The sequence below is a fragment of the Myiozetetes cayanensis genome, unplaced genomic scaffold (genome assembly GCF_022539395.1).
Source record: "Myiozetetes cayanensis isolate MyiCay16 unplaced genomic scaffold, myiCay2020 scf16, whole genome shotgun sequence".
NCBI classification, from domain to species: Eukaryota; Metazoa; Chordata; class Aves; order Passeriformes; family Tyrannidae; genus Myiozetetes; species Myiozetetes cayanensis.
The window spans coordinates 16,406,650-16,426,058 of record NW_026087270.1 but is presented as its reverse complement, the minus strand read 5'-3'; the positions used below and the strand labels follow the sequence as shown (position 1 = coordinate 16,426,058).

The 19,409-nt window shown below is 45.4% G+C and overlaps 1 protein-coding gene across 3 annotated transcripts; it reads right to left on the bottom strand.

Moving 5' to 3' along the window:
- Window positions 1-380: 380 nt before the first annotated feature.
- Window positions 381-19,146, bottom strand: NUTF2 (nuclear transport factor 2). 3 transcript variants are annotated; one of them, XM_050311341.1, is made up of 5 exons: window positions 19,034-19,146; window positions 12,207-12,331; window positions 10,211-10,282; window positions 6,403-6,501; window positions 381-928 (listed from the first exon to the last, which is right to left on the bottom strand). In XM_050311341.1, exons 2-5 carry the CDS (start codon window positions 12,303-12,305, stop codon window positions 815-817), a joined length of 384 nt encoding a protein of 127 aa, XP_050167298.1. In that variant the 5' UTR covers window positions 12,306-12,331; window positions 19,034-19,146; the 3' UTR covers window positions 381-814. The 3 variants fall into 3 exon arrangements, with proteins under 3 accessions (XP_050167298.1, XP_050167299.1, XP_050167300.1); XM_050311342.1 differs by lacking the exon at window positions 19,034-19,146 and adding an exon at window positions 14,124-14,531; XM_050311343.1 differs by lacking the exon at window positions 19,034-19,146 and adding an exon at window positions 12,476-12,494.
- Between the last annotated feature and the right edge of the window lie 263 nt (window positions 19,147-19,409).

Genomic DNA, 19,409 nt, shown 5'->3' with positions numbered 1-19,409 from the left:
CCGCCGGGGCACGGCACACAGCGGGTACCGCCCAGCCCAGCGCACAGAGCACACCCTGCCCAGGGCTGCAGGGCCGGGCACTGCTCAGCTCCAGGTTCAGTCTGCAAGCACCTCCCCATCGGGCAGACACGGGATATCCACAGCCAGCAATAGCACACACCCCATGGACCCAACTCACACCCCACAGCCCCAACTCACACCCCATAGCCCCAACTCACACCCCATGGCCCCAACTCACACCCCATAGCCCCAACTCACACCCCATGGCCCCAACTCACACCCCATGGCCAACTCACACCCCATGGCCCCAACTCACACCCCATGGCCCCAACTCACACCCCATAGCCAACTCACACCCCATAGCCAACTCATTAAAACAATTTAAACTTTTAAGAAAATCTCTGTTTTATTGTGTAACGTAGCATCGAAACATCTGAACAAATCAATAACTGGGCTGTACAGGCTGCTGTTCTTTCATTTCTTTGGGTTATATAAGAGCGTCTTGTCAGTACATAAACAACAACCTTTTTGCATTATAAGTTCTTTCCGAGGCATGCTGGTACAACACAAAATTTCTCTTTTATCAAATGCAGCTAAGTCTAACTTCCAAACATCATGCACAAGAAACTCATCTAGTGACAATGTAAACTCAGCAGAAGGGCAGGTCACAAGTCTTGCTTGCTCACGCTCTGCAGTGCTGCAGGTTTGTGTATGATATTTGGAATGTTCCGTGAGTGTGAATAATACCAGTTAGGAGGAGAGGAGGAAAACAAAAACAAAAAAAAAAAAGCACGGGAGCCTCGGGCTGGGCAGCTCAGCCGAAGTTGTGCAATGCTAGCCTGAACATGTCATTGGTGCAAACCCAGGCATCGTTGATGTTCTTTAATAGAAATATCTGGTGGAACCCCATGATAGGATCTTCATCAGCCTGTGGAAAGAGAGAAGGAGAAAAAAAAAAAAAAGAAAAGGTCAAACCACTCTTTTTTCGAGAAATTTATTCCAAAAACTCATGGTAAGATGACTTAAAGCTGACATTAAGTGACAGCACATGCTGTAAGGTGTGTGGAACCTCAGGAGACACTGATAACACCAGGGTCTGTTCCCAGGGGCTTTGCAAACACCCAGCACCCAGTGACACAGAAATCCTACATCAACACCCAAATTTGGGGTTTCCTGGAAGACTTACACACATTGTCACTCTGGAGCTTCACCACACTGACAGAACGTGCCTCCCTCAGTGGTAAATCACATATTCCATAAGGAACCAAGCTTAAAACAAAGTGGCTCAGTTTGTATCAGCTGCACTTTGGGTTGATGCCAGAAGGGAGTTTGGTATCAACAGCATTGCCTGAATGATCCAGATAATGCTCTGGGGCTTTGAAAGCCTTCCCAGAGCAGGTACAGCTGGCCAGCAACGTAGTACTTCCCACTTCTGCTGTCCAGGAACAGCTGGAAGGGAGCAAAACATTTGCCAGAGCTGCCAGGATGTGTTCTAAGCACAGGGAATCTCTGCAGCAGTGCCTCCCCTCCTGCCTCTGACAATATGCCTGGGCACTCCAGTGTAGTCCCTGCTCATTTACAGTATTACTACAAAAGTAGAAAATAGTATTAGAGGGAGATCAGTTCTCCCACCTAGTGTTTATTTACTTGTGTTCTCAGAGGCAACCATGCAGGAATTAAACACTCAAAATAACACAAATGATTCCCGAATCAGTCAGCTGGAAATCACACCACGGGATTTAATCTGAGCAGTGCACAGGACCAAGCTGCAAAACAATCTTCTGGTAGGGGCTGCAGTGTGTTCAATTCAGCAATTTTGGGAGGATTTTAAGCTTTATTCTTTCAACACATGACTGTTCACCCTCAGAAAAGGGGGGAAATGCATAAAAAAGAGCCTTGACAAGCAGCAGCCAGAGCAGCACACGGAACAGGCTGTCAAAGCCTGAACGTTCATTGGCAGTGCTCTACTATTCACTAAGAACAGCAAGAGAAAATGTGAAGAGCAAAGCAAACTACAAAATAAAAAGGACATGTTACTAAAAAAGAAGTAATATTGACTTAAGTGATAAATGGACTGTGAAACAAGTCAGCTTTGAGGGGCAACTTGCAAAGGACAAGAGTTGTATCATAGAACAGCAAGTCTGCCAGAGCAGTGGTGGGATCGAGTGCATGGAAAAGAAGTATTGAGATCCAAAAATCCACTGCAAGGATTTCAGTGACAACTGCCCAGGAAATTAAATGGCATAGATGAAGTGCAGTTTCAGTGAGTGTATGCTAATTCACAGAGGAAAATCAAAAAGGGATCTAGATTCACCCCTCAGGAAAGTGACACTGAAATAATGATGGATATTTATTTATTTATTAAACCAGCTGAGCACCTAAAAGCAATCAAAGTAAGCACAGGGTTAGCATTTATTAGGGAAGGAACAGAGAACCAACACCCACATATCAAACCCTGCATGCATTTCTTATCTTTAAAAAAAATTAAAATTAAAATGTCAGAAAAGGGCAAGAAAAATGATCCAGCTACCAGACAGTTCCCCACTGAAGGAAGTAAATTGAGTACAACTCTGTAGCTTGCAAAAATGTAATCAGCACGGGCATCAGCTGGGCAAGGCAAATAAATTACTATAAAGCCACAAAGGAAACTGGTGCAGCCAGAGGTTAAGAAGGTGACAAGTAAGGCCAGAAATACGAGCAAGGCAGTGTTCAGTAGATGAATAAATGAATGAATGAAAGAAAAATCCTTCAAGCAAGACAAGTGGCAACAGAGGAGCAGGGCAGCCTGGCTGCTCAGCACACACCTCCTTGAGCATGAGTAACCAAGCAATTAGGCCGGATTAGCCCAGTCCATCTACTTCATTAGCACATGTAACAGCAGTGCCAATTATTTCCAGGGAAGTATTATCCTTGCTACACCTGCCCTGTGTGCCCTCCTGAAACCTCGGGGGCTGTGCCTTTTGCACCTTCTCCCAGGTATCAAATGTAGCACCTCCCAGAACAGCCTCACTGCTGGTTCTCAGCCCTCAGCCCCCCCATGGTCTCTTCACTGTGGATCACTGAGCCATTTATTACAAGTTGTTTTCAGAAGTGGTTTTCACACCAAATTGGAGCTTGTCATTGCTGACAGGAGTAGGTTTTACCACCCCCAGCCTGGCTTAGTGCAGGTTTCCTCAATTCCTGATAAGCCTCGGTAGGCTCTGGTGAAAGCACTGCAGCTCTTGGTACTTTGGCTGGAGGAAAATTTCCTCCTTTCTTAAGCAACTCAGGACCAGACACATGAAGGAGGATTAAAAAGGGAATCCTTTCCCAAAAACACTTGCTGTGGTACAGATGGCAAATCCCCACAATGAAGTCACATATTATTGTTTTCTTTATTCGTTTCATGTTATGTCTTCACAGCACAAAAAGAGCAGTATAATTTAAAAACAAGGAAAATCCTAGACTATATTTAAGATAGGGTAAATATTTTATAGTCCATTCCAAAAAATTTTGACTATGAAAAATCTTCCCTTGTGTCCAATCTGTATCTCCTAAGTTGTGGTTTCCAACCACTGTCCCCTGTTATATCATCTGGCACCACCATGAAGAGTTTGCTCTCAGGTTGTTGGAAGTATTCAACTATTTTCCACCCACATTTCAGGCTGATTACCCGTAGCCAACCCCTCTCCCAGCTCCACAAGCTCTCCAACACCTACAATCTTGGCAGCTTTTTGACCTCTTCCAGTTTTTCTCCATCCCTTCTGACCTGGAGGCTCAAGAGAAAGTCCTCAGCTCACAGAGCCAAAGGTCGTGTCAGAGTTTTAGATGCAGGACTGCTCTGTAATTCAAATGTAGCTGCACAACTTTCCTCCTCTTGTCTGGCCAGAGAGAGTTTTACTCCTTCACCAGCATCCCCAGCAACTGTGGATTGAACTGCAGTGTTGCAACAACCCTCACCTCAAAGGAAAGGCTAATTACTTCAGATTGCAGGTTCTTTCAGACCTTAAGCCTCATTTAACAGGCTTTAAGCAATGCCTCAAGTGCTCAGCATGCATTAGAAAAACATCCAGCGATTTTAATTGCAAATTTCCTTTTCCTTTCAAGACTAGGAAACACCGCACAACAATTAGTTATTCACAGATTAATTCTGCAGCAATCACTTCAAAATTCACGCTCTGGGGAGAGCCACAGATCTCTGAGAAGGCCAAGCCACAGCCATGCTCCTCAGCCGAGCTCAAGGCACAGAAGAAGAAGGGCGAGAAGAGAGCACTCCTTACTCAACCAGGGCAGCGAGGACTGCATGGAAGACAGGGAAGGCAGAGGGTTAAACGTTGTGGAGGGATAGCCTGAAGACTTCGTTGGTGCACACCCAGGCACCTTGAAAATGTTTCAACAAAAAGGTTTGGTGGAAGCCTAGAACCTGGTCATCGTCTGCCTGAGCGCGACAGGAGAAATACGTTACGAGGTGAAGCACAGTGGAGGAACGGGGTGACATTCTGGAGGAACATCAGCAAAGCAGCGTCACACCAACTGGAACTCACTCCTAAAGGCTAAAACCGACCCTTACTCCCCCTAGTTGAAGCAAGCAAGCAGCCCCCAGATAATGAACAGCAAAAAAACCCAAAAGGATTAGAGTAAGTGGATGTGTATTTATTACATGTCTTCAAAAGGATAAAAGAAACCCCAAATATTAATACCTATCTCAGCAACCACTAAAAGAGGATCTTTCATATGTTTACTTATAAACATGTTTTCACAGTGAAAGTTTTTGTGCTTTGGTTTATTTCCCCCCCCTCCAACGGTTTAAGCAAGAAATACAAGACGTGCCCAACTTTCTCAGCATGAATGATGTTTTCACTGGACTTTTGGGACTACGAGCAATTCAAGCAATTAATGCCTCAGAAAATCCATTTATATACCATGCCAGGATTCACAACTCATAAATGGCATGTTGCAGGTATTTCAGCACTATTATTTTCTTGGGTTGCTCTATTAAAAGCATTATGCATGCTCTTTCATTACACGAAACAATGCAAGTTTTGAATGAGTGCAGAGGATTAAAAGCACGTGCATTAAATTGTCCTGGGCTGTGAAGAATTTGGCTGGTTCTAAGCTGACTTTGACTTTCTGGACACTTGTTCAGCGAGAAGCAGCATTCCCAGGGATTGTGATGTCATTTTTAAAGCTAAAGTTTGAGACACATACACGTGAAAGGCAGAAAAATGTTTCCTCATCTACTAAAAATTCACAAACAAGTTGGGTTTCATCACGACAAAAGGCACACTTTAAGCCAGTATGTTCTTTCCTAGATGCACTAACACACGATCCCTAAATTATTCTGAGTAATTTCAGCAAGCTGAAATTTTATAGAGGATAAAAACAGTACATTAGGAAATACTACTCCAAGTAATGGTATTTATGGAAAGCTCTTGGACTGCATTTACAATCCCTCTATATCAATGGATGAGAAAACTCAGTAGCTTTAAAAAAATCTTTAAAAGCTTGGTATCTTGCCACAGGATTCAACACCAATCACTGTTGCAAGCTGTGATCTGCCTGATGATTACGCAGTAACCTTAAAAAACATGACTGTGCAAAACCAGGTGCAGATGTGACTGGCCCAAGCCATTGGGTCAAAAAGCCTTGGTCAGATCGGAGTTGTGAGCAGGAGCAAGGCTGAGGAGATCAGCAGGTCTGCCTGTACCTGTCCTGCCATTCCATGATTTCCATGGTCACATGTGGCTGTCTTTCCTCAGGGGGTGTGTGTGGGACTGAGCAGCAGGAAAGCTGGAACCCAGCTTGCAGCTGGGAAGCAGGAGCAACTTTAATGAGAGCCAAAGCTGCCTATGTTAGGTTTAGAAAATGGATGCAATTCACTGGGCACTGCTCTTCTCAACTGCCCAGCCCAAATCAAAGAGAACAGCTAAGCAAGCAGAATCAAACTATAAATCCTACATTTGCTTAGTAAATAGTTCAGTGTCAGTGGAAGTTTGAGTGCCTTGACACTGGAGGTGTCATTCAGAGTTAACAGGAAAAGGAAATCTAAACAGCTCTTTTAAAATATATTGTCCAAGAACACGGTGATGATGCTTTTAAATGCAACAGAGGGCCCTGAAACCTTACTGCATCAGGGTAAGGGAAATAGTGATGCCTCTACAACTCAGGTGGTATTTGTATGCACAGCAGAAGTCATGGTACTCTGCCTGACAGAACACATGACTGTCAAATTGCAGACATCTGGAGGGATGAGCAGTTTCTTGACAGTCATGAACAGCAGAAGAATGGTGTCCCAATGAAAGTTTACTCGTGTTCCTTCCCCACCCACAAGAGCATTTTAATATTTACAGAAACCAGATGATTTAGAATCTTGCAGAAATCTAAGACATAAGCATTTGTTGGCCTGTAATGGAAAGAGTTTACCTTAAGCTGTCCCACTACCATACTGAGTATACAGCTGTCAGGTGTAGGCTGGTGGTCTTGTGCTGTGATGCTGTGTTGTATTTTTTGGAAAGGGAGGCTCTGCAATGAAAAGAAATCAAAATAAGGAAATGTACAGTAATTGCATTATTTAACTTACAAAACAAAGACTGAGCAAACCCAGTGTTATGAAGTGTTAAGACTATTATAGTAGTACTGCACACAAGAGCTGTTGCAAATGAGGGCACCACTTATACTGGGTCAATTGTAACAGTTGTGTTTTTCAAGCACCAGGAGAGGAAATAATGTTACCATACATAGTAAATGGAACCTCTTCCTACTCTAATTGCACTGCTTGAAGGGCTTCAGATCAGCTCTAAGCTCAAAAGATCATATGATGAAGGCACAAACCTCTGCTCTGAACAGTGTTAAAGGATTTTATCATCTGATACTTGAGGTTTACCAGAGAACTCCGATTTGCTTCTTTCTTAAAGTGGCTATGAACGGAAAGGAAAAGTGGACGACCCAGAACCAGCATTCCAGACTTGAAATCCACATATTCACCTTTCCCCTTTTTAATTTCCTTGATGCTCAGGTGCCAGTATGTCTGGAGTTATGTGTGTTACGGAACACACCTTGTGGACACTTGGACCACATTCACATTCCCACCACGGACAATTCTTGGTGGTGAACAGCAAATATCTGGGGGATCTCAGGGTCCTGTCACACCAGTGCAACTTTGGCACTGTTCTCCCAAAAGCTGCCTCACTGCCAGATGTTTGAGGGGCAGCTCAGCATGGATGGGGCTCTGGGTGAGCACGGGGCTGATGCCCACAGCCCTGGCACCACATGGGACGGCAGCACGTGGTCATTCAAACCTCAGGTGGCACTGGATGCCTTTGCTGCATTCCCCTGATTTGAAAACAGGTTGAAGCAGAGCCAAATGTGTACTTTGACAAGTTCTGCATTTCCCTCTAGTGGAAGGAGCCTCAAAGACTTCCTAGAAGGCCAAAGTGGAGACTGTCATGGATGTGAAGCACAGTCTTGGCTCTATGAGCATCAGGCTCTAGGAAGAATTACAAGAAACTACAACCTTGGATAATAGAGAACACAAATTGTGGAAGGATCAGGGCCTGAGGAAGCAAATGAAGTGTAAAGAGTAGCCCTCACTAATCAAGAACACCCTTTAATAAAGCTTGCAGTGTTTCTGCCTGGCTGGGAGTACAATCCCAACCAACCAGGAAGTGCAGAGTGGGCCAACTGGTTTGTAATGTGGGAGAGACATTTAGTAACAACCAAAAAACCATCCAGAGTAGTCTCATCTGAATGACCAGCAGACTATTTTCCAGGGTCACCGTTCCAAAAATGAACGTGCAGTGTGCCCACAGAGCCTGCACAGGCATAGCCTGGGACATTGCACCATCTTCCTTTGACAAAGCCCAGTCCCACCTCAGCACAACAGCTTCTTGCTGAACAAGTCCTGCAAAAAGAGTCCCTTTAAAGGGCAGAGGGAGGAAGGGGAAAGGATGTAATTGTGTCCAGAACCCAGCTTTCAGTGTGACAAGAGAGGCAAGACTGGGGAGAGCAAACAGGGAGGAAGGAAAGCCTTTGAATCAATCAAGAGCTCTGCAAAACTGTGACAAGGAACCCAAGACTAGGCTGGGTAAGACAGTGCCTGTTTCAAGTACCCAACTCCATAGGACAAGGGGAGCCTTAAGGGGAGGTTCAGGTTGTACATCAGAAAGAATTTCTTCACTGAAAGGGTTGGAACAGGTTGCCCAGAGAAGTGGTGGAGAAGGATTTTGTGACATGAAAAGTACAATAAATGTGTCTAAAAAGCATGAAGCCACACAACAACCAAGGCTTTTAGCATTCTCTGACACTAGAATTTGACTGGGCTCTCACTAGCAAAACTATGGAATCCTCCTTGAAGTCATGCAAGAGAAATGATGCAAGAATAAAGTTGAGTAGCATAACCTCACTCCTGGCAACAAGATTACCCTGGGTCCAGTATGTTCATAGAACTACAGGATTATTATCTCGAATGGTAAATCAGGCTGCCCATAATTAGCACTGTAAGTGAAACAAGCCCAGCACCAGTTAGGACAGAAGGAACAAGTGTCACCTCCCATGCTGTAACAAGGTACAGGTGTGCCAGTGCTGGCACAGCAATGCCCTCACAACCCTGCCCTACTGTATCAGTAGACTGAGAATGTGCCACAGCGTTGCTGTCACACAGCAAAGAATCTGATGTAACAGAAAATGCCACCTGTTTGTGCCTACACCGATTCACCAGCCAGGCACCGAGGGACACAGCACTGCAGAAATGCAGAAGAATTTCAGTGCCAAACTTCCAGGGATCTGCTCAACTGAGTAAGCAGCTCCAGAAGCACAGAGGAGGTGAGCACATGAAGCTGGAACAGCAAAGGGAGCCCAGGCAGTCAGTGCTGACAGAGGAATGCTGGGCAGCATCAGTGGCAGTAAGATGATACAGCCACGTAACGAGCCCTGGCGGTGCAAGGGCACACAGTAACTCTACTGCCCTTCTTCCTTACTTTAGGTAGATGAATACAAGTCAGAAAAAGCTGCCCTAAAGCAAAGCAGTGTGTCTTCACTCACCAGTTAAGACTGCAGCAGGCATATAAATCCAGAAAGTCCAACTTGCACCACCGAGAGGGAAGGTAAAGATGAGCAGTGCTGTGGTGGGAAAGGGGCTGGATCTGCACTGGGCTGGATCCAAGGCAGCAGTCAGACACTGTGACCAAGCAAATGCTTAGCTGGTTGGGTATCTAAATGGCTGCTAGCCCAGAAGTCTGAAGAACGCTGAGTACACAAACAAACAACTCTGGAGCTTGAGTATCTCCTCACCTACAGGCTAGCAGTTGCAAGCTGTGCTATTTCTGAGGCCTTCTCAAAGGCAAGACAGGCAACTAAAACACAGACCTGAGGTCAAAGCTTGGTCTTCACAGTTAAAGATGCCTTGGATGAAAGGAGTGATTCCATAAGACAGGAGCAGCAGCTGTGCAACAAGACCAGTGTCCAGTTAAGTGATTTTTCTTCTCAATGTGAAGTACGTCTGTCTGAAATACCATGCTCTGAGCAGACTGTCTGATGACCTAAAAAGCATGTCCTCCACATATCTTGAAAGAGAAACAAACTTCCTACTCTCATGACAGCTGGTAAGTACACCCAGTTTTATAACAGAAGCACGAATTTACTCAGGAGGATAAAACTTCTCCAAGTTTAACTAAACCACACATGGAGTTCCAGTGTCCTCTCACTCGCTGAAGAGGAAACGCACGTTGCAAAGTCCTGAACCATACCTGCTCACATCTGAACTGCTGACAAATCTGCACTGAGGATAAGTCAGCTTCTCCACTACAGAACTTATTTGCAGTTTAGGTATCAGAAAACAAGTTGTTCCTTGCAGTTATGTGTCTAGTCTTTATCACAGACAGATCCAAGTAACAGGCTTGCTATTGCTTCTTCCTTGGCATGCCTTAAAAGAGCAAAGACACCTTTCATTCCTCTAGATCAGAGGCAGCTTAGGCATTAGACCTTTTAAAAAAGAATAAATCAGTAATGTCAAATACAATTGCAGTCACAAAATAACCTAGCAAACTATGGAATCAATTAACATTCCACCATTAGAGTCACCAGTGGAACACCCCATTAAATTCACGACATTTTTTGAAGACCAGAGCTGGAAGCACGAGTTTGGTATGCAAGACTAACTCAAATCTTCAAAAGCCATTATCTTACAGTCTTCAAAACTGTTTCCCAAAACATTCAGTAAGGTTTGCAGACTTACAGTGAGTTTTTCAACAATGGCTGCTTTGCCCTGGAACTGTTGTCCTTCCCACGTAAGGCATGATGCATCAATCTGGGGGGGAAAGAAAGTAAGTCATCAACCTGCTCAGGTAACTCTTGAGCAATCCTGGAAAGAGGCTTTGGTTATTTAGGATATATCCTTAGAATCCAGCTATTTGAAAACTAGATAGAAAGAAGCCACCAAGAGAAACTGAAAAAAGCTTGCAAAAAATCAGCTAGAAACTAAATAGACTACAACTCATTATCTTGAGCCTAACCTGCAAAAAAGTTCCTGCCTTTGGATCAAAGTTTAGCTTTCAGAAGAAAATCCAAAGGATACCCAAAAAAATCCTATGGACATAAAGTCAAGCATGTGGAGAGAGAAATATATGAAGAAAACTGACTAAATGAGTTGCACCCCAAAGGGTGACATTCCAACTCACCTAACTCAAACAACTCACAGCAAAAGTGACTGGCCATATCCCTACCTGGGACAGGTGACAAAAGCTTGACTGACTTGGATTACAGCACTAAAAATAAGCTGAATCTTGTGATGGCAGCAGTGATACAGGAATACAAACCAAATCCAAGAGCTCTCTGCTGCATTCCTGTATGCTATAAAATTTGTTTGCTCCCACAGGTTGCCTGAAGGCAAAAAGCTCATCATTGAAAGCCCATTTCTGCAGAACCTCCCCAAATTTAGACAAATTGTGACCTTGGTGTATTTTAGCCACACAAAATGGTGGTCCAATTCTCTCTCCATAGTTTAGGAACTCCACAAAGCAATACAGATCAGTGATCTACATAACAGTCCTCCCAAATACAAGTGCACAGGTCTGTCCATGAAAGGCAGAAAGACCCTAAGGTTGAAAAAAGGCCCTGAAGTTCACAGTGTGGAAGGTCATGTCTCCAGGAATTAAAATTAGGCTGTACCTATCACCAGTCTTCTGAGGACTGAATGTATTTTGGTAATGACATGACAAACTGCTAAGAGCCTTCACATTCAGAGCTGTGGCTTGAACACAGGCTGCTTTTTTTTTTCCTTTCCAGGCTCTGTGCACGGTTTCTTGGGCAAAATAAAGCAACAGTCTGGCAGGTAGCAAGAACACAACAATCCCCACAGCAAATGCTACCAGTGCTGCTGGATAATGCTGAGGTGTAAGGAGGGCTGTCAGAGGGTGTTTAACAGTCTCAATCCTGAAGAGTTTGCTGGAACTTAAACTCATTCAGCAGATGAAAAACCAGTCAGAAAAACAGGATATGCTACTTGAAGACTCGTAAGACTTGAGTGTCTTGCTGAAACAGCTGCATTCCTCACCATCAGTAATCAGCTCCACACACAGAGCACTCTGCATGCTCTGGAGGAATCTTCCCCCAAAACCAACAGGTGATGTTCCCTGGGTTTGTTAGTTATGGTCTTTAATTCCGAATCTACTTTGTCCCAAATAAGAAACAAAAATTTTTTTAAAAAAAAAGAAAATAAATTTTGAGGAAATTTAAACAAGTTTAGATTTATTTAACAAAATATACATTTTTAAACTGGATTTAAGACTTTAAATTTTAATAGAGTATGAGATTCAAGAAACACCTGGAAGAACTGCTAAACACAGGGTAGGACTTAAACCACATCCCACTTCAAGAGGGATCCAAGCAAACCCATGACTGTAAATTAATGGCAAACTAGGGATAGAATGTCTGCCTTTACAGAGCATTTCATCACAGGATCATCACCAATCCTCTTCAATACAAGCCAGTCTACAGCCAAAAAGGGGTTTCTATGAGTCTGACTGCCTATAAGGCAAACAAGGCTTAAAGGAGAAGTGAAACATAAATAAAAAAATATAAATAAAAGTTGGGTAAGTGTGATTGCACTGACTGACATTCTGGAGTCAGGATTAAACCCACTACCCCACCCTTTGTATTCTCACACATCAAACCAGAGAAACACAGACAGATAATGGGGATGGAGCCCCAGCCCTCTCTCTGTAGATACTTACATATATTGCTCCTAACTGAGTCCTGTCTGCATCAAAAAGCTGGTAGTAATGTTGTATGAAGCTGGATCCAATCTGCTCCCAGATAGGCTTGTCTCCCATTCTGAATCCTCACCCAGAGCCAGTGACTGTGAACCAAAAAAACAAACAACAAAATCACCAGAAGGATCACAGGAATAAGCGTAACACTTGGCTCAAGTGCTAGCACTGGCAAACACCAATCGTGTCAGCTGGCCTGAATTTTTCTTTGGGATAAGTAGGACAAATCTCACCTCTGTATCCTAGACTTTTGTAAAGCAAACTCCGTGTTTATGTTTGAACCTGTAGTAACTTCCAGACAGGAAGCATCGTTTTTCCCAGTGGTGAAAATCTGCAGCTCCCAGTGAAGGTGCTGGAAGCTCAGAGGCTTCATCCCACACTTCTGACCATGAGTCCCTCTATTCTAGAGGGATTAAACACACAGCATGCACAGCAGCCTAGACAGGCCCAGCCTACAAACCATCACACACCATCAGTAGAGATGATGGCTTTACTACACCACTGCATTTTTCAAGAAAGCAAATTCATTTTTATTTATCCTGATCTCTCTCTGAGAGACCGAAGAATTGTGCTCAAATTCAAACCACAAAAATCCTGCATTCAAAACCCACTACGTTACATTTTAAGATGTGAGTTTACTTCATGCAAACTCCACTTGCTCAACATCAAGATCTGCCAGCCACTAGTCCCTCTCTGTAATCCCTGACCAGGAATCCTGGAGTTGCAGGTTTGAATTGCATTGCCAAGTCTGAAAGGCATGAAATTCTGTTTTAGGACACAGGACAGGACAGTTATTTCGGCTTCCTTTAGATGTCAATTCCTTACACACCTGTTTCAGATTGGACAAATTCCTAAGAGAAGCAAAACACACATTCCAAAGATCTTCACATGGGATATTCCCAGGCCTAGTTTTCTGTGCATAGTGGGACAAGAAAGCTCTTTTTGTATTTCAGGCCCTTGGCTGTCTGAGCTCTACTCATACAAATAGGAACTGAAATGGGTTCAGCCTCTTGGCTGGAAGTTTTAAGGTTACATAAATTTGGCCAGACTTATAGAAGAGCAAATCTCTTTTAACAGATCCGTGGCATAACAGCAGGTAGAATCCATGTTTTCAGGGTTCTAGGATTTAGGTTTGGTGTCTGCTGTTTCCAGTCTAGTCCTGGGGGTACCCAGGGGTGTGTAATTTGGGATGGTTGTGGTGGAGCCGACAATCAGCACAGGTGAAAATCACTTTGATTCACTTTTTATGGACCACCAAAGATCCAACTTCAACCCATGAACTCACATCACTATCGGATATCATTCCTAAACACTCAAATGCAAATCTAGTTGATGGCATTAATGCTCCACAGTCTAACATGTCACACTGAAATGAAGTCGTGGACAGCAAGAAAACCACCAGCTTATTGTCCTGAAGCTAAAGCAAGTGAGCTATTGCTAAATTAAAATTCCCCACACACGTGATGTGTATTCACCCTGAACAGCTCACTGTGCCATCACACAAACCCAGGATCAAGCTGTGCACCAGCACTGCACCTCATGCAGTCCCTCAAGGCACAACAGCCTCACTCAAGCACCAGGTGCCTCCTGTTCAATCCTAAACCTGTGAGAAGGCCTTAGAGACTGCAAGGAATGAAGGAATTTGGATTTTAAATATGGAAAGTAGAACTATGGTCTCTAAATCCAAAGATTAGTATGCCAGCTTGCTAGCTCCTAAAAATCTATTTGTATTTTAATAGGTAAAATTCTATTAAATAAATTAAAAACCAGCATAAGCTGGACCAGTTATAATGTTGATTTTGTCAGAAATGAGAACAAGCTAAAAAATGTGGATGAAATTAATGATCTTTGACTAATTTTTTTCTGTTTGTTTGTTACAACCTTACTCTTTCCTGTGCCATTCCTATATGGTTTTGCTGAACACTCTCTCTCCCTGGAAAGGTTTTTTATTTTCCTCTTCTGATCTGTCACCTTTTCCTCCACACTGCCTCGTGCTTTCTGCCTGTCGTTACAGGTCTAAGAAGCTTAGAGTTGTACCTAAAGAAAGAACAAGATGGGAATAATCTGTGTCATCAAGCCCAGTCCCTTTCAACCAGACACAACCCATGTAAGATTGTATTGATACACTTATCAGCACCCATGTTTTAATGAGGTAACTGTAATATAAAAGGCTTTTAGATCTGTTGCAAAGCTGGGAGGACTGCAAATGTTCTGATGTTGTCAAACAAGAGGACAACACAGAAGTGCTTCAGGGCCATCCAGCTAAATCTGCCCATGGTTCATTCAAAGTCTGGTTACAGAGACAAGAATGTTGAGTTAAACGCTTCAAACCAAACCTCCCTCCTCACATCCACTTAAGAACATCACAGCCCATTTGATTAACAGCTTCTTCACAAAAGCAGAGCAACCAACACAGAGTGCAATGCTTTAACTCACATTATTCACTCAATGTCTTGGAATCTGCTCATACCAGAGAGTTTTATCCCCACCCCAAAAATCACCCAGCAGCCAGTGATGAAGCTGAAACCCAACACAGTGCACGAAAGCTGCAGGTCCCAGCAGCTCTTGTCTTCAACAGGTACCTGCTGACACTGCAGAACCGGGACTGCTGCTCTGCAGGGGACTTTTGCACAGTGACATCTAAATCAAATTTTCCAATACCTGTGCCAGGCCGCACACTGACACATCAAGTGTAAGTTCCACCCCTCCACTCATCTCTTGTATGATTCCTACAGATCTCATCCTACGAGGTATCACCCCCCAGGTATCTGCTCTGGCACGTGGCAGATGGCCCCAATACCAGGTGAAGCTGCAGGACCCAGGAAAGAGCAGCACCAGGGAGGAAAATGCATCAGGGGATCAGACAGAGGAGGCCTAGAAGGGGACAGAGCATTCCCATGGGCCATGAGTGACCTTGAATAAAATAGGGTTACACTGGCCTTGGGCAGAAGATTTTCTATCCACAAAATCCAAAAACACAGCATCTTTTCCACTGCCTGTCCCAGCTTCAGTGTTCCTGTGTACGCTCATCCCTCTTCCTGCCTCAGTTCTGAGCATAAGAGATCGGCACGAGCACACCAATACTGCCCATACCTCCTAAGGGGAACACAGCCCTTAAGAGACCCATTTCTGCCACAGCTTTGGTTAAAACCTCTGGATAAAACCTCTTCCTTCACGAGCAAGAAACCATGAAACAACCTGCAGATGATTCTCTGTCAGTTGGCTGCAGCACAAAGTCCATCCTTCTGCTCAAGAGGCAACACCAGAGCTCTAACTTAAGGAAAAGCCACTTTTTTTACTTGGAAAAAAAGTAGCCACCTGCCAACAGACAAACAGACTGCCTTGTCTGAAACACATTAGCACCAGTGACACTTGGAGCAGGTGGGTCACTGTCACATCCCTGCAATGAGGAGAAAGAACAAAAAATGGCTTCAACCAGCAGTTATGCTTTAATGCATTATCAGACCGGGGCATGTGTAAGTTTGCTGCTATCAATTAAAAAAAAAATTAACTCCTCCTGAACTGGAGCATGGAAAGCCTGCACTTCTCAGAGAATATTACACTTTCTGAAAAAGTCAACTAAAAGCAGTGTGTGCAATAGTAAAATACAAACTGCTAAATAAAACACAGGTGGTCTGCCAGGGATTGCCACATTTAAAAAGCAGGCTGTATTCAAAGAATCAATCAACAACCATCACAGGCAAATAAAGTCAATAAAGTCCTTCTAGTCTGCAGCACTCCAAGAAAAAACCCACTGAATTTAAAGAGGGAAAACCTCAAACCAATACATTCTAATATGCTAGTAGAGAAAATTGCCTTCTATTATTCAGTTATGACTACATTTATTTTGCAGGTAATCCCAGCATAAATAAACCATGCTCCCTGGGTATTAAAGCTGGCCCTACACACCACTCCACCCAAGTTAAATTCAAGCTTGTTTTCTGGAAGATTTGAGAATCAGAGAGCACAAACACAGCCTTTAAATCAGGTGCTGCTGGTCCAGGGGTACATGTGAATTCACAACAAACGTGGTTCAGCCCATCAGTTGCTGCACCCTTCACTACTGATTAACAGGAGTAAATAAGGACAAGGCTCTCAGTTGTTTCAGTTCCTGATGCTTTTGCAATTTTACTACCACGCAGGTATTTTAGGTTGCTCAGATTAAGGAGTGAGCAGTGTTTGGACTGTGGTAAAAAAACTAAAGGAGCAAACAGCTTTAGACTATTTTTCCTTCAGTCTCTTTCCTGTTGCTGTTAAAACTTGCACAGACAGGAGTGTCTCCAGTGTGCACTTTCTAGGAACACAATGGGACCAGCATCACAGGACCAGTTAATCCCTCAAGCAGCTCACCTCCTCAACTCCACCAACACCTGATAACAGATCATCCTCCTTCAGCAAAGGATACACACCCAGGAGGAGAAGCTATGCAAATTATCACCGAATAATGCAGGTTGTAAGGGACCTCCTCCAGCTCAAAGCAGGACAAACCTGTTCCACTGGCTGACCACCCTCATGCAGAGGGCAGCTCTCATGTCCAACCCGAATCCCTTCTGTTCCAATTTAAGCCCTTGGTGTCCTGTTCTCCCATCGAGTACCCAGTGAAAAGCCTGGCTCCCTTCTCCTGGTAACAGCCTGACAGAGACAGAAGGAAAGAAGTGCTTCTCTCAGGTATTTTCACAATCATCTCCACAGTAGCTGACTGACCCATGGGGGCAAATCCTCTGCAAACTGCAGCTCCAGGCCAATCAGAAACTTTTTATTCCTCTATTCCAACTTCATCAGAACAAATTAACGTGGGAATTATGCCAGCCTGAAGTATTTTTTTTTTTTGGTTAGAGATATCAGCAAGTATAAGGCCACTGGTACACAAACCACACGGGGAGGACTCTGGGAAAGCTTTCACTGTGCCTGCAGCTTGATGCTCATCCTAACTGCAACCTGACAACACAGGAGCCACAGAGCCAGACAGGATGATTTTCAAACATCCAGACATATATTACACATAACTGGAGAGGAAGACACAATGTCTTCTTGTTAAGCAATGCTGCACATCTGCCTTTTTTTTGGTTTTTTTTGCACAGTATTTTTCGAGCAGAGCCAAAAACCGAATTCAAGTTTACAAGGCAGAAAGAAAACATTATCCCCCAAAAACTGCCACAATGTCTGAGAGTTTTCAAGCAACCAAAAAGAATTATTGTTAACAGCTCTTAGTATATATTGCAACTCCTACACAAACCATAATCTACGCTTTCAATAACTAGATAACCCTATTATTGCCAGGGACAAAAGAAATCCCAGCAGAGAGGACTGCAGAAAGTTGTTACCATTTGCATTTTTCTAAAAGACCTGAGCAAACACAAATGTTAAGCAAAATGCATTTCAGATCATCTAGCAAAGAACTCGCAAGCTTCTAGATATGAAATAATGATTAGGATCCCAATGGGAAAATAATTAAAAACATTTAAACGAGGCTTTTCACCACACACAGTAATTTTGCTACTTCTATGTGGAGATCTGTGAAATGCCTTTTTTTCCTGTTGCTGCTAAAACAAAACTCAAAGTCACAACACACAAACATTGCCTGAACACAACTCCTCAAGAAGTCAAAAGAGCACCAACTTGAGAAGGCAGCTGATTAAGGAATCAGATTTAACTTTCAAGCAACAGTTCTGCAACCAATTCCTGTTCAAGCATTTACCTGGGCTTTTTTCCAGCTCAACTGCAATACAGTGCGTCCAACTCTAAAAGATACAATTACACCGGAAATTATGGACTTAAATGAGCCGAAGCATTTACAAGAGTCTGCCTTGGACAGGAAGTTAAATTTGGATTGCTAGAACGACATCTTGGGGACTTAAATGCCTTCAGAAAGCTGTGCCATATTAACTGAATGCAACACACACTCCTTGCTACTGGAGACCTTCGCAGGTTTTGGTTGTTTTTAAACTTAAAAAGTGACAACAGCAACAGAGGGGTGAAAAAAAAAATGATCTCCTGTAGAACATACTGGAAACTGGCAACTCAAAGTGAAACACTAGGCGGGTGCAGCAGACCCCTGAGCACAGGCACTTGGCCAGTTTTACTCCAAGGAAGCGCAAACCCTGCGCTTCCGATGTGACAAAGGCTCAACCGGGTCAGGCAACTCCAGTCCTCGCACAACCTTCTGGCAAGACACAAAACAGCAAGAACATTAAAAAAAACCCGAAAAAAACCCAAAAAAACCAAAAGCAAACAGAAAAAAAGGCCACTGGAAGCACGAGCACACCCTCCGCGCTACACAAACCACCTCCTCGCAGCTCCCCGCCACACCGAGCCAAAGCGAGGCAAGGCAGCGGCACCGGCGGGCGCCAGGCCGAGGAGAAGCCCCGGTGGCCCGGAGGGTGGCGGTGGCGGCAGCTCCCGGAGCCCGGCGAGGCACGGCACGGCCCGGCCCTCCCCGCCAGCCCCGGCCCCGCCGGAGCGATCCGCGCCCCGGGGCCCCTCGCTCCCCTCGGAGGAGCCGGGCCGGGGCCGCCCGCCCACCCACACGCGGGGCCGTCGCCGCCGCCGCCGCCCCTGCGGGACCGCGCTGCCGGCGCCTCAAAGACGGGGAAGGTCAGGGCGGCTCCAGCCGGCGCTGCCGCCCCGCCCGGCCCGCGGCTGCCGGCAGCGCCCCGCGGCGGGGCTGGGGCCGGGGCCGTGCGGCGGGCCCGCGGCGGGCGAGCGCGGGGTGTGCGGGCGCGGTGCCCCGGCCCGCGGGCGCTGCCGGAGCCGCCCCGGTCCCGGTGCGGGTCGCGCCCCCCGCCACTCACCCGCGGCTCCCACTATGGCGGCGGCGGCGGCCCCGTGCGCGGCGCGAGCCCCCTCAGCCTCCCTCGCCCGCGCTCCCGCCCCGCCCCGCCCCGCCCGGCCCCGCGGAATGCCGGGACGGCGAGTCCCGCCGGGCGCAGGACCCGCACGGGGCCGGGGGGAGGCGGAACTACAACTCCCGACAGCCCCCGCACCGCCGCCCGCCGTGGGTCATTTGAATGAGGGAAGGGGCCCGCGCGCCGCTGGCCCCCGCGGCGGCGCCCCGGAGCATTGTGGGATCGTGGCGGAGCGCGGCGGGTGCGGGGACGGGAGCGGGGCTGTTCCCGGAGTGTAACGGGGACAGGATTGTATCCCTCTGGGACGGGATTGTACCCTCGG

Excerpts from the sequence above, each read along its gene's own strand:
- NUTF2 (XM_050311341.1), bottom strand. The coding sequence starts at position 12,305 with ATGGGAGACAAGCCTATCTGGGAGCAGATTGGATCCAGCTTCATACAA. Across the intron at positions 10,283-12,206 it reads CTCAGTTAGGAGCAATATAT|ATTGATGCATCATGCCTTAC; the intron begins GTAAGTATCTAC and ends TTTCCCCCCCAG. Across the intron at positions 6,502-10,210 it reads CCATTGTTGAAAAACTCACT|AGCCTCCCTTTCCAAAAAAT; the intron begins GTAAGTCTGCAA and ends TTTTCATTGCAG.